This window comes from Simochromis diagramma, unplaced genomic scaffold (genome assembly GCF_900408965.1).
Source record: "Simochromis diagramma unplaced genomic scaffold, fSimDia1.1 OVJJ01000216.1, whole genome shotgun sequence".
Taxonomy (NCBI): Eukaryota; Metazoa; Chordata; class Actinopteri; order Cichliformes; family Cichlidae; genus Simochromis; species Simochromis diagramma.
Genome location: NW_024386883.1, coordinates 11,199,742 through 11,215,284, shown reverse-complemented (window position 1 = coordinate 11,215,284; position 15,543 = coordinate 11,199,742). Strand labels below are relative to the sequence as shown.

The following is a 15,543-nucleotide window of genomic DNA, read 5'->3' as shown; positions in this document are numbered from 1 at the left end:
GGCGGATGATTAATGTGGCACAGTTGTGTGTTTGTACTCTAGTATAACACAACCACATGTGATGTATAGGTCTGCAAACTACAGCGCGTGTGCACGTGCGTCTGTCCGAGTGTGTGCGGCTCACTGACAAATGGCTAGTGGAATAAATCAAGACCATATTCTGTCTCGGCCGCTTTCCGCTTTCCCCTTCGATCTTTCACTGAATGTACACATAAATAACACACAAATCCACGGGGAATGCTGCGTGTTAGTTTAAATAATTATGGGCTCAGGAACTCGTCTGAGTCAAGCAGAGGTCAGGTCTTGTCAAACAGCCACATTTCTGCATGTAACTCTGTGCAACTCAGGATGTGTGCGTTTGCTTTAAAACTCCTTTGTCAGCACAAGAAAGTGTTTTGAGGAGTTTGCCTGTTTCTCAAGGTGAACAAATAAGAGGAAAGGCTTAAAATGAACCCACCCCCAAAGTGCACTCGACAACACTACAGTCGGCAGATGGATGCTTAATGCGTTCAAGGGTGACAGGTTGTTTGCTCAGTACTCAGCAGGTCCTTCAACCCCACAAGCGGCTTATACTGTTCAAAAAGGCCAGGGTCACAGGTCAAGCCTCCTCATACGAGCAGCCGTGAACTCCGGCCGAGACAACTGAAATTCTAAGTGGCGTCTCAGGCTGCAAATATATGACGATATTTTTCTTTTATGAGTTAAAGTTTTGTAGCAAGAGGTTAACTTTTCTGTTTCACTTTAAGTGAACGGCCAGACATGTTTTTCCTCGAGATATACGCACATCATCAAATAAATTTAGTAGGACGGCACGCCCTCCCACAGCTTTAAATCAGAGACAATACAGAAAGCTCGTTATGAAAGATGGCTCTTTTTTGTTTCTCTCCGCATTATCGCCATCGCTACTTTCATTTAAGCTTTTATTGAGAAAGATGAGAAAAGCAGAACTTTTACAACACAACAGAACTTTGATATAAACTGTAAATCAAAACAAAAAGTGAGTGAAACTGACTTGTCAGTAATAATCCAACGCTGGAAAGTAAAAGAAAAAGTTAGCCCCAGTGCCAAATTACGCACTCATTTGAGTATGTGGTGTCTTCATTACTTTATGAGTTGCATAAAGCATTTAGGGGAACCGCTCACAGCTGGAGACTATTACAGCTAAATGTGAATGGTGGGAAAACGGTTTCATAAACACCCAGAAAATCCCAGGAAAAACATTTTGCTAAGGATTTTTTTTTTTCTTCAGATGAACAAGCAAACTTGTCTGTTAACTGTGATGGCCATTTACCGTGTTTTTCTTACCTGCAGGGATGGAGAAGTCCAGGACGCTGCTTGCTGGCTGCAGCAGGTCTGGGCTACTTGATGATAGGTTGCCAGGAATGGGCATGATGGCCACGCTGTGACGGCACTGCTTCGTACCCACAATGCTGTCATCTTGAGACTGAACTAAGCCGCCATCACTGGAGACAAAATTCAGGAGCGGTGCAGAGTGGGAGAAAAAGGTAGTGAAGGGAGGAGGAAATTAAGCAAAGGGGAGGAAAAGAGAGAAACATAAAATTAGACTTATTCCATTAAAGACAAAACTATAATTAAAATATGATGTTTTATGATGCTCAGCAGGCATAAAAAAAATGTTATGAGTTGTAAGCATAGGTACTAGTGCATTCCCCATCATCTTCAGGATATATTAAAAAAAAAAAAAAAAAAAAAAATCACAACTCATAACACGGTGGAATAAAACAGAGATTTAATCAAAATGTTTACTCTTGCAAAATGAAAACACAAAACATCAATATCATTATATGTGTCTTTTAATATGCAGCAGTCACAACGCTGACATTCGTCCACGAGGAGATTTTATGAATGGCGAGAACTGATAAGGAGCATTCACGGAGAGCGAGAGACGCACAGCATATGGTAAAACACGCACAGAGAGAACAATGACAGATAGCTGGCACAGATAGGAACATTTCAGAGGAGCACATTTGAAAGTCGTGGGGATTTTTTAGTCAATTATATAATTACCGTTACTTTGCATGTGTGTAGGTCGCTCTGCTTTTGCAGACAAGTGTTAGGATTTGGCTTCTTTAATTCCTCCTGTGTGTGTTGGGTTGGACAGATTGCAACCCTGCACTGAGTCTGAGAGACTTTACACTTTGCTCCTCAGCTACACTCTGGGATATGCGAGCTTTAACCTTTATATTAACAACCTCATTCTGGCCTCTCTTGATTGGGAAGCATGTGATGGAGATGGTAACTCTTCAGACACTAAAACAGAGGTCGGGTGTTCGGATTTAGCCTCCAAAAACCTACCTGAAATGAAAAATGTGTCATCTGAAGCTTTGAAGAAAACCTTTGTAGCTGTGGAAGCTTCGATTGAAAGCAGCAAATTTTAAAATGCCGCATGCTAAAAATAAGAAACAAAGCAGGGATTGAACATCCTGCAGATGACAAATGGATCTTTCTGACTTTGAGAAACTGTAGTGTCTGACAGCGAGAGTTCACCCCAGTCTGCCTGCATACTAATCGCAGCTTCCCTCTAGGTGTGAGCGTCTGTACAGCATGTACGGAACACGGTGCAGTAATGCAGGGCTTCCACTAACACAACTGCACGCTGCTGTAGCAAAGCCTCTGTAATCTTTGGATCACCCAGCTGACAGGCACTGCACCGACACGACGGAACAAAAGAGTCGAGACGGGGAGATGGAAAGACGGCACAGGTGGACGAAGAACAAGCAGGAAAAGGACAAAAAGATTTAGGAGGCGGACAACAGTGACATTGAGACAGGCAGTGATAGGATTGGGTTTAAAAGACTAGGCTAAGACTTTGGTGGCTCTTTAGTTTAGTTATGACAAGCATGGGTTGCTGTTGATCACAATTACAAGCACCAATGTACAGAAATTGAAATTATTTTTGGCCGGAGATGATAATTACAAAGTTTTCAAGAAGTTAATTAGTTTATAGCACAAATACTCATCTGCTGTATTTAGATGGCAGCTGTTCTGACTGTTAAATGGACCAAAACAGTTTGTAGCCATTAACGTTTCTGTTTGTAATAACCCTAAAGAAAAATACATTTGGCTGTACAACATAGTGTAACTGAGTTCAATATGTTAAAGCCCTGAACATAAATGTAGCTGCAGAGTTTGTTTGATTAGGAAAATGAAGCGAAGGCTGGCATTCATGCACTTAAGGAATTAAACCTACAAATGTAGTCCTCTAGTCATGTTGCTGAAGGTCAGCAGTGCCGGTGAAAATGCGGCTGCCTGCTGTGCGCAGGTCTACAGATGGATACTGAATAAAATGGCTGGAGGATGGGGAGTTACGCAAGAGGTCTTACCCAAACAGGCCCCTGAAGCAGCGGAGGCAAACGGGAGAGAGACAACATTGAAAAGTGTGAAAAAGTAAAAAACAAACAAACAAAACAAAACAGATTTCTGCTGAAGTGATTCAGCGATGTCAGTGTAGCAGTGAGACAATGCCTGTGTATGACAAGGCTGCTTTCTTCGCACAAACACACGGCCCAAACAAACATGTAGGCTGACGGGACGCACAACAGCTGAAGTTTAGACACTGACAGGTTTGCTGAAATAAATAAGCAGAAAAATGTCAACAGCAACTTTCATAACGCCAGCACAGATTTATCCACAACATGAGACGTTAGCAAGCAGCAGCAGGACACACATGAGGATCGCTCATATCACTCATCAACCCAGTTTGATATCAGGCTAAATAATAGGATCACCCCTCTATCTGATATAATGCAGTTTAACAGCAACATAAACTACACATAGTTTGACATGAAAGAAGGGTGAAGAAAACTAATTTGGAGACTCAGATGAGCACAACATGTATTAGCACAATGTATGCTAACGTATGAGCACAATATGTATTACTGTAAAGTACTTTGGTGTAGCGCTGGTTTTAAATGTGCTATACAAATAAAGTTGTATTGTATTGTATTGTAACATCGCTGCTACCAGCATGTCGTGAACTGCTCAGCAGTGGTAGAGCTGTTTTGCCGGCCTCCTCACATCCTCAGTCTTTAAATGATGTAAATACTAAACAAATGACACACTAGCACCACTTTTCACATAATCTGAAAGTGCAGTCCCAAAAATCAACGGTCAGTCAACCAAACCGCACACCTAAATATCCATCCAATCCGAAAAATCAGGAAGTATGACTTTAGATTAGATTAGATGAAGCTCCAGTTTACTAGTTGTTAATAGTCTGGCAACAAAAGCTAACTATCTAACTAGTCCAAAGGATTCTTCCTATTGTTTAATCTGCTGTAAAGGCAAATCAGTATCTGTGAGAATAATAATGTCCTGGACAATTTACAGTAAAGCCATAACTGCAATAAAAAGTGGAGGTCATGGCAGACACAATCGTTAAAAAACACACTCGTTATTGTGGTCATATCATAAGTTAGCAAATGCAACTGTAACAAAAAGAAAGGGGGATGACTTGAAAGACAAACTGAGTAGAGGCTAGAGGCTAAAACCTCAGTGTATTGCTTTTCAATCTAAGCAATGTAAATCATCTGGGGTGAATAATATGGGATGTGTATTAAGGCAAATGCACAAGGCTGGACATCTTCATTTGGCAGAGAGACAACATGTTTACTGCCTGCGTCCCCTTGTCATATAAAAATCTACTCTGCAGTGGAGTACAATGACGTCCAAGATCAGAAGAAGCAGCAGCCGCCGTGACGATCACTTTGTAAATAACCCAGTTTGGCTGGAGCACCGTTGAGTCTTAAAACACAAGGTTTTCTGACTTAACTGTGAATTGTAAGAGTGTGTGCATAATTTTAACTGCACTTTATAAAGTGCACTGTCCTTGTACCTTTCTTATATAGGCATACATACGCGTGCAAACAGACACACAAAATGTAGACAACTTCACATGATGGCCTCCCCTCAAATTTTCATCCCACAACAGGCACTGATGAATCATGATTGACCCAAATCACCAGTCTCATCTCCATTCTCATCTCCACTCCCTTTAATCATCCATCTATTCCTTTGAACCAAAGGCTCTTTGAATGGAGCCAACTTGCAGAGAAAAAAAAAAAAAAAAAAAAAAAAAAAAAAAAAAAGAGGAAGCAATGAAAGTCCTTTTTTGCTTTGATAGCACAAAGTCGGTTCAATAGCCGTGTGATAGTGCGTTGCGTCATGAGACGGAGCGCGTTTACTTTTCGTGCGAACTCTGTGGCTTTGTGGACATCACTGCGAAGATGGAAACTGATAGAGCGGCGACAGCGAGACAGAAAAGTTGAGTGAGCCGGCTCTGTAATTAACAGAGAACAGCGTTCCTGTCTACACAGTCACAGTACGGATTTAAATGAGGCCTGGAGAGGCATGAAATGATCAAATGAAATCAAGCCTGTTACGGGAGGAGTACTGAATGTGAGCCTCGATTGCCGCAGATGCTTGCCAGTACAATGGCTGGTTATGGATTGGCAATGCTTATGAGATGATAATGTTTTTTTGCGTTCTTGTGATTTGCCTAGAAAAGATCTGCATCACACCGGCTGAAAATACGTGAAAGATTAGGCTGATTAGACTGAGGCTGAACCGCCAGGCTTCTCAAGCTTGTGAAACTTCCAGAAATGGAAATCCCTCGTAAATACCCAACAGTACCTGGAAGTTTTCTGTGCTGGTCCTGTGAAAGGCTGTGCACTTCCACAGCAGTGCTCACTGATGAAAATCTGACATTTCATGCAGCTAAGGTATCTTTTCAGGAAGAGGTCCCTGTAGTTTGTGTTGAATTGGTTGGACTCTGAAACACCACTTATCTATAAATGTGTGCAGGCATTTTAGTCGTCATCAATTTCCTACCGTCACGAGCTGAAAGAAGAGGGTAAAATGTGCTACGCTGATGCTTTCTGATGGGCACCGAGGAACTTTAGTCAGTAAGTCACAATTGCACACCTGCTGAAGAAAATTATGTACAAATAAAACCACCAATGGAAAAGAAGTGGACTGATGCAATCACACCCTGTCTGAAGCTGTCAAGGAAAACCACTTGAGCTCACTAATGTGCTAACACCCTCCCATAAACCATTTGATTTATGGCATGCTATTTTTGTGACAAATTGTGACACTTTTTTGCCAACATCAAAAAATCCTCTCCCCATTTTCGCTATCCCAGCCTTACAGTATTTTCTTCTATACTTAATTTTACTTTAAGCTTATACAGGCAGCAGTTCTTCTCTGTTTTTCTTTTTTTACACATGTGTACGCCTACCTGAAAGGTTTAGGTGGCAGTATACTGAAGCGCGTCTTCTCCAGCATCTTCCTGATCTTGTTTCGTCCTCCAGACACAGTGTTGGCCTTCATTTTTCGGGTGGCCTTGTGGTCAGTGGGGAACTCCATGTCTCCGGGAAGGTCGGCGATGGAGAAACGATTGCCTTTTTTCTCCTGGATCTTGGGAATGTGAAGGCCGCCGTTCTTCTTCTCATGCGCGATCCTGCTAAGGAGCTCTTTGAAGACTGAATGGGAGGAGGAACAGAGAGAAATGTAGCTTTGTTTTATTTTATTTTTCGTGGCTTCGTGGGTTTTCTACCATCTTTTACAGCTCGTGACAGGATGTCAAAAACTGGCGTGCAACCAAATGTACTCACCAAAGATGTTGGTTTTAACTGTGAGGGAGAGGTGTGTGTTATTTCGTAGGATGTCTGCAGCTTTGGAGAGGGAGATGTTCTCAAAGTTCTGACCATTGATCTCCATGATCTGAAGCAAGATCGATTCAAAAATGAAAAACATGGCAGCAAAGAATCAAAACTGCCTGAAGCACAGCAGGGGTGACCACTAGTCTCAAATTACTGTGACAAAAACATAATGTAGATCTTCGACTCAAATCTGAAACACAGCTGGTATTATTTTTATTTCTCTTAACTCGGCGTATCTCTTAATAAGGTGGCTCTGGTCCTCTATGACTCCTCCTTTCTTGCCACCTTTAGAGGAGAAGAATCTGCTTCAAGTGAATACTGTGCAGTTTGTTTTTAAAAAGCAGTAAGTCAATCAAAAAAATGTGAAAGCAGTTCACCTGCATCAAGTATAAGAGTCCTTACAGTAAGGTTGTGAAAAAAAAAATACCACAAACTATTTCAGTCTCATTCACAGCGTCCCTGACAGCAACACGAACAGTAAAGGGTCCCAGATTAAAATAGCTCAGGGCTAACTGTTTTCTCACTGTGACACGTTCAGCATAAGGATATCTGATCTGTAACTGTGTCAACAACAAGCACAAAGGCTAGCGACACAAATACAGGCAAGATGAGTCATTATGAAGTTCTTCTGATGTGCAGCTACAGGAAGCCAGACCTTCACTTTAACCACCGTTATAACAGAACTGTCTTCTTCAAATACCTTCATTAGTTATACCGCAAACCTAAATTCCAGCTGGTAATGATATCTGTGTGAATGACAGTTGATGGCTTTAATACTCAGACCATCTTAATCTAATCTAGTAATTATTGCCATCTAAGCTTCAACTCCCAGCTGAGTTGATGAATAAATCTACATTTGGCCCTCAAAGCCACTCAACTTCCGTTTTAATAAGTGACTCTTTGTCCAGGTTTGAGGTAACGAGAGCTGCAGGGCAGATATATGTAAGGACTTGGCTTTATTGTTTCAAGTTCCTTTTTCCGTTCCCTAAATACTGACCAGACTCCAAGCTCCTGCTTGTTATGCTGAGAAATAAATCTTTACTCCAGTTTGACTGACTATGAGGATAGCACTACTGTTTTTACTTCCCTCTTTCATTCCCTGAATGCTGATCAGCCTTTAAGAAGAAATGCATGATTCTGTCAACACTGAGATGATTTTTCAAAGTCATGATTTGCATTTTTTTGCCCTTCCTAACATCCACTCTAAATCAATAATGTCCACTACGTGCACCTTTGTCTCTGTCTCTGTCCCCTCCCCCCCGGAAACCTTAGTAGACATCAAATGGCATCTTAACAATTTAGAGAAGTCACTAAACATGATCAGACTTTCTAATTAACAGGCTGCAGTGTGCTGACGAAAGGCTCATTACGCACCAGCAATGGGAAGAATCTGTGTGACAGACCACTGTACAGTAACCACACTGTCACATTAGATCCTCTAAATAAGACTGCTGACCTTGTAACCGCTGGACAAACCAAATCATGAGACTATGCTGAAGTGATATAGTGTGGTAAAAGATCAGTACTCCTGCTGGGAAGAGCTAAAACCTGAAAGATTTTAATAAATATATATTTATTATGATTTTTAAGTTGATCGGGGTGGATCACATCACACAGAACATTTAATTATGTGACTGCATGCTATACAGTCCACAATCATCTGGGAACTAGTTGACTGAAGCGCCGTGATGGTCCTCGTTATAACTGTTTAATTAGGGACTAATTAACATCTAGGGATGCATTTAAATGGAATAAAGTACTTGCCAGGATTGCAAAGTAAAAGTAATTAGACCTATATATATATATATTGTGCATTTCATGCAGCGGTGTATGTATGTATATTAGGACTTCACCACACTATTCCTTACTGTCCTCTTACCTGATCCCCCCTTTTGAGTCCTGCTTCTGCAGCTTTGCTTCCTTCTTCCACCGACTCGACAAAGATGCCAAATCCTCTCTCGCTGCCGCCCTGCACGCTGAAGTGGAGCGGTGATTCCCTAGATGCCTTCTGCAGAGTGATCTGTCTCCACTTAGCCTTGGCTGCACATGCTATGTTCAGCAGTCTCAAATGGCCCTTCATTTTCTGACGATGAGGTAAAAATGAGAAAATTATGAACTGAAACAGAACTGCATTTACATGTGCGCTCGCATCCTTAGGTTTGCAAGTTGTTTTGGACAACAATAATAATTTAAAAAAAAAAAAGAAGAGGTAGAATATAAATACTGATGCATTAACTGTTTGACCTTATCTAGCATTCTGCTCCAGGGAATCTAGACCATAAAGAGTTATCATAATACACCAATAAAACTAGAGGTGTGAGGCTTAGCTATGACCATGATGATTTTAATATTTGAAATATATTTTACATTTTCAGCAATAAAAGCTGAGGAAAAAGTGCATAAATAATTTAATGAGTTCACAGAGACAGACTTGTTACTTTCAAGAACTTGTTGTTCTGAATTAGCATTTAAATAATTTTTGATGTCTTTGTTATTGCATGCGATGAAGGATTTCTGCTAGAGGGCAGGGAGGTGTTGAGTGTTTATTTAAAGGCTAATCCGAGAACTTTGATAGGGCAAATCAACGAGCACATCAAAACAAGACATTATGCCAAAATGTGGCCAATTACACAAGCGTGCAGCTGAGATAAACAAAAGCTAGCATCACTGTTACTATTGGAGAAAACGCTGATGGCTGTTTAACACAATTTCTGAGCTTAAAAGCACTGAATTATTTGATCTTACTGTGGCTTCTAGATGTTTCTCGAAGTCCTCCAGGAAACGCGTCATAGCCGGGTCACCCTCGAAGTCGTTGAAGTGGTTGTTGACCCACAGCAGCACTATTCTTGTTACCTGTGAAACAGCGAGACAAAGCACACAAAGGTAGGTCTTGTGAATGTGTTTTTACATTTCACATTCTCCAAAGTCCTTCAGCTGAGCTTCGACAGGAAATGTGATTGATAATTATGCTGCTTGCTAAGGTCAGAGATCATCTTGAATTGAACTCTACCAGGAGTTAGACTTTCAAGGACACTTTGGGAGGTGAAATGCTTGGAAATGTGAGTCTATTAATTACAACCTATAGCTTCAGATTAAAAATATGACTGTTACCATAACAAAATGCAAACTCGGTTAATTCTTCAGTCCAATTATAGAGATATCTATCTTTAGCTTCTGAGGAAAGAAAGAAAAACCATAGTAATTAGTAACGCATAAGAAACAGAGGCTGTATAATAACGAGCATATGGCTGCAGAGAAAAGCTGTTAACTACTAGTTGACGGCTTAATTTCTGCCACAATAATTAAAAGGGAAAAAAGGCAGAAGGAAATAATAACATCTGTAAATTTACACGGGTGGGAACATTGTTCTAACCTTTGCAAAAGGTCAGAGTAGAACACAATGCATCAATAAAGAGGATCGATGTACACACTCTGCTTTTCACTCTCCTTTGTGCCAGTGTTTGTGTGTGTGCGTGTCTCCAAGGCAACTTATGCTCATGCTCTCTTTTCTCGTCTTCCATATTCTGTCTCTCTCTCGCTCTGTGTTCGTTCTCTACAAGATTAGTTCCTCTTTAAGGGGGCTGAAGATTATAAGCCTGAATGACAACCGCATAAAGACTATCGACTGTACAAGGCTAATCTTAGGTTAACGTAGCTGTGGACGACGGGAGTGTCAGGCACGCACGAATTGCTACAGTGCTCAAAGACGGCTGAGCTTGCTGAACTCGTATTGATCGGCGTGGCCGAGGCACAACACGTGGATTTCCATCAACATGCATGGATGCAAAACATCAAGAGGGACCGCCATTTAGAGAACCACCGTATAATGAATGATTAATGTAGACTGTTTTAACTGTACAAGCATTTTCACCTTTGCAGCGTCTACACATGCTAATGCTTTGCCATTTCCAGACTTTGTGGCTTTTTACATTTTTCACACGTACTGATACTGTGTGAAAGCATTCACACATCTCTCCACACACCATGCAAAAGTATGAGAAAGCTCCTTACCCACATCTTAACCATCCCAATTACAACTGCCCAACGCAACCCCAACGGGCACAGGTTACCATCCTTTCAAGTGATGGCACTCAAATAGAAATCTGAAGGTGCGCGAGAAAGTGACCACCGGCCACAAGATAGTCATACATGCATGCGCACATACACACACTCACCGTGTCACGAAGGCTGTCCATCTGGAACCACTCCAGCAGCTTCTTGCCAACCTCCATGGGACTTGAAAGGAATGTCCTGTAGGTCAGGAGGAAGTCTTCGATGTAGGTGGGGTCGACCACCGACGGTTCCTCCACCAGGTGCATGATCAGACGCTCGGGTGTTCCCTGGGGTGAAAAATACACACACACACAAATATATATACATAAGGATGAGCTGAGAAAAACATAGATACACATGTAAGACAGTTAAAGTCCAAGGTCACGAAGGATCTGAGAGGCAAGAACACCAAGCTGTGTCAATATCAATCAGAATAGTGACAAGGACATAAGCTGTGCAGGTATTGAACAGAGCTGTCAGTGTCCCATCAATAAAAAAGACACACACACACACACACACACACACACACACACACACACACACACACACACACACACACACACACACACACACACACACACACTTACTTTACAACTGCAAATGCTTTTTTTGCAGAATTACTGATAATTTAGATTTGTATAAGAATAAAATACCTCAAATATCCGAGGCTACATTCCTGATTTCTGTGTCTAGGGGAATTTTTTTTCCCTAAGCAGCAGACTTAAAGTATCGGTGACGTATAAACGTCACTGTTCTTGTTTCTGTGAGTTTGTTATTGTTAATGCCACCATAGCAGAGGTTTCTCGGGGGGGATGTTTCATTTGACAGGGAACAGAAACTAGAAAAGAATCCACTTTTGTCAGACACAAAAAGAACAAAGCCAAAAACAGAAGCAGAAATGCTAACACTTGTGAATCGACTCTTATCCGCTGGACGTGTTTCAGAGCCAGCAGCTTTTCCTTGGAGCAGCAGCCAAGAGAATCGTTCATGCCCATTATCGGATCAATACCTTGGGCTGCCTCTGGAGATTCAGGGAAAGGATCAAAAGGGTTTAGGAAGGCATTACAATGTAGCGTAAAAAAAAAAAAAAAAAAAAGCTCTGGCAAACACTAATAGTGCTAACTCTGTCTCTTAACAATCACTGAACAACATCGAGCAGCTACACTCGTATTTTTGTAAGATGATGCATGTGAGGGGGATGGTCGATTTGTAATGATGATGTACTTAAATCAATCACGGGGCATTTGAGTATTTCTTTTAGCAGATGATAACGTGTGAAACCTTGACTTTCTGGTTTCTGAAGCAAGTCATGTTACAAGCTCAGGGTGAGATTAAACGTGCTTATTAGCTTCTGGCATGATTATAAGCTTAACCTTGACCTTGGGTGTTAATCCTTCAGCGTGTCTCTGCCTGTCTCATCTTTATTAGAGTATGTTCTTGCAAAAGGTTAATTGTATTTTGGCACCGAGTCAGTTAAAGAAAAACAAAGAGTGCCACTCTGTCTTGATCCTACGTTTGAATCTCAAACATCTTTTGCGGTTGAGGTTGGGTTCACACAAAAAGCAAAGCAGGCTCTTGTTCTGGGACCCCTCTGCTGCTCTTCAACGTTTTAAATTACTAACCTTGATGACAATGTGTCCTTTCCTGGTCCCGCTGCGGTCCAGCTCCCGGTGTTCCTTCACCATCACAATCTCCCCCTCTTCTTCCACCTTGTGCGTATTCCTCTCCACATGGTTGAGGATGCGCCAGTAGTCCTCCTGGGCGATGCAGACAAACTGGTCGAGGATAACATGAGGACAGCGGATGAACTTGTAGTAGAGCAAAATACTGCTCTGCACCACATTCGGGTATTCAAACAACAGCACAGATGTAGAATTACGGATGGTAGAGAGAGGCATGGGAGGGACGAACGGATGAAGGTAGGAACGTCCAACACTAACAAAACTAAACCCGATACTCTGCCTAAATTTAAAGTACCTATGGTGGTCCAAAATCATCTCAGCTAGCCATTTTGCAGAAGCATCCTTTGCTATAAATTAGACACCCACTAAACTAACCTGCCATTATACCATGGTGACAAGACGGCACGAGTCTTTACTACTCTAAAGCATCGTCTCTTGCTATGCCTTCCCTTGAGTAAATCATCAGTTTCTGCATTTGCCTAACCAAGCCCTACCTCTGCAACTTCCTTTGCATATAAAGACAGGAAATGATGTGTGCAGCAGAGGAACTGGCCAGTGTGGACAGAGGCAATGTTACCGCGAGTACACGCTAGGTTTCTTCTACCTTTCAGGTTCCTGCTCTATATTAAGACCAAGTTTCTCTGTGAAACCCACAAGGCTCTTAGAAAGGCTGCTAGTGTATGCGATGTGAAAGATATGACGCAAGCTACGCCTGTGTCTTCACAACTAAAATGCTGTATTAAATTTGAACTCTTTTTATTTACTCATTCCACCTTTTTATAAGAAGATTATGAAAGAAGGGAAAGCGTACGTTTGACACGTAGATTTCGCTGTGATTGCAAACCACTACTGGGCGCTTGAAAGAAGAAATGAAAGCAGGACTTCACTTTGTGATTCTCGCACTGTGACACACATTTTCCAGAAAATGCTTAAACACAGCAAGATTTTAAAGAAAACACAAACCCCTCACAGAGTTCTGTTAGTTTATAAAAGCAATGATAAAAAGTGTAATTATAACAGTGTAAAAATCGGTTATTTTTACCTGGCAATCATCCCCTTTGGTGCGAACCTCTCCATTCATGTACTGCTTATCCAGTGAGGGTGAGATGCCGAAGCTGTTGCCCATACAAAGAGTCTCCGTTCTCCCATCGTGATGGCTAATTTCGACTGCTCCGTTCAGAATGACATACCAGTGGTCCAGCTACAGACGGAGGGGTAGAAATAATAGAAATAATTTTTAAAATGACCAAAAAATAAACAATGTCAAACTTTTGTTTTGCTTGAAGAGATTATAAATCTAACAGCATTGCTGATTTCTATGTGTGTGGTTTTTTTTTTACTTTTCTTTTATCAAAACAGGGTAAAATGGGTACATCTGTTAAAACCAGTGTTAAATACATACTGGCTCGACCGCAGACGAGCAAAAAGGAATCATTACCGTCACTTGGCATGGATTTATCTTGAATCATTAGATTTACAGACCTTTACAGCTTCACTAAAACGTCTATTAAAATGGCAATACATTACTAAATGTGGTAAATTGTGAGCATAATGTGCTTTGTGTGAGGTATGAGTAGGCTGGTGAAGAGGTATTGTGTCTCTAGTGGTGGCTTTTGAAAAGGAAATGCTAGCAGGCATAATATAACAAGCCATTCATCCTGAGTGTGAGCGGACAGAGGGCGGGTGAATGAGCCCTGGGCTCCCTCTGCAGCAATAACTGATATTTCCTCCTCATTGCCTTTTCATTCTCTTGCTGTTTCTCACCTAGCAAATCTCCGATTCTACCCTCTGTGCTTCACAGTTTGGCTCCCACATCGCTTTCTAATGCTAATAAATAATAAAAATGCTAATAAGGTGGGCTACGATGATCCGCAACACATGCGCTGTGAACAAAAGTTCTCTTTTAAATAAACTTTACACAAATATAATATTTCCTGTAGGATAGACCATCTGAATTTATTGCTATGAGTAATGAAGCCTGCACGGGTAGGGAAAATGTTCTTATTTCCTATTATCAATCTGGAGTGGCGTTCTAACACCGCCAGGAAATGAGTAATTAAGTCTGAAATGCGGGTTAATACATATTACTGTGGTATGAGTTAAAATGTCATCGCTTCCATTGACTGCACAGACACATCCCAGGCCCCGCTTATACCTTCAACACCTCTCTTTTACCTTTGCATCCCTGTGATGCGCTCATGGTGCAGATGTGAAGTTGCCCTTGCCGGACTAAAGTATCTAGCAAGCCCGACTGAAGAGGAGCGTGCATAAACAGAGGGACATCTTTTTAAACAGCTCATCAAAAATCGCCAAACACGCAAGTTGGTTCCGCGCAGTTTGTCACACAATGTGTCTGCTAGCTAAAAGGTACAGTTCTCCCAGCAAGAGAAAATGGTAAACGGCCTGTATTTGTATAGCGCTTTACTAGTCATCCACCCATTCACACACACACATTCACACACTGGTGATGGCAAGCTACATTGTAGCCACAGCCACCCAAAACATACAATGTAACCAAGTAGTAGGGTAGGTTGTACGAATGGAGCTCATTTTGTTTGTTAGCATTTAACTCATTCTATGAAGAAGTATAGAAATGTACTATAAGACGTTTACTTCTGTTATTCAAAGGTTGCATGTAGCAGCACAGCTAATTACAGCCTGTACACAAAGAAAAATCTACTGAAGCTCCCATAACAAACGAATATGCGACTTATTTTCTAAGTCACTCTTTTCCTCGAGCTGCACTGAGGTTTCTCTCGCATGCAAAATCCCACTTTAACCCCTGATCATAAGGACAAATTCTTCTTCTTCAAAAGCGTCTTTCCATGTGACACTCCCTCGACTCCCCCATTGTCCATTTTCTCTTCCTTTCCAGCATATGGAGCACTTTCTCTCTCTTTTCTACATCTGTAATACCACTTTAGACTCTTTATTTTCCTTTCCCTCTTCACACTCACTTAGCAAAGTCATGCTCACTTCCGAGAAGGGCCAAGTGCTTCTCTTTGACCTTCAACACCGAGTCCACAGAGAGGCAGCGGAGTGGAGGAAAAATGCCCATCAACTGCCTCGACACAGACGGTACGGAGTTGGTTACACAGACGCACATCACCTATTTGTGTCTTCTT

General features: G+C 41.5%; 1 protein-coding gene across 7 annotated transcripts in view; it reads right to left on the bottom strand.

Annotated features, from left to right (window-relative positions):
- Positions 1-15,543, bottom strand: part of rapgef6 (Rap guanine nucleotide exchange factor (GEF) 6) — a 133,170-nt gene that overhangs the window by 22,469 nt on the left and 95,158 nt on the right. For 5 of the 7 annotated variants that reach the window (XM_040032255.1, XM_040032250.1, XM_040032253.1 and 2 more), the window contains 9 exons: positions 13,461-13,619; positions 12,359-12,511; positions 10,859-11,023; positions 9,429-9,536; positions 8,563-8,766; positions 6,636-6,744; positions 6,260-6,503; positions 3,345-3,356; positions 1,306-1,463 (listed from right to left, as the gene is read on the bottom strand). In XM_040032255.1, the coding sequence (XP_039888189.1) occupies positions 1,306-1,463; positions 3,345-3,356; positions 6,260-6,503; positions 6,636-6,744; positions 8,563-8,766; positions 9,429-9,536; positions 10,859-11,023; positions 12,359-12,511; positions 13,461-13,619 (1,312 nt within the window). The remainder of the gene's footprint in view (positions 1-1,305; positions 1,464-3,344; positions 3,357-6,259; positions 6,504-6,635; positions 6,745-8,562; positions 8,767-9,428; positions 9,537-10,858; positions 11,024-12,358; positions 12,512-13,460; positions 13,620-15,543) is intronic. The other 2 variants (XM_040032251.1, XM_040032254.1) reach the window with 1 other exon arrangement.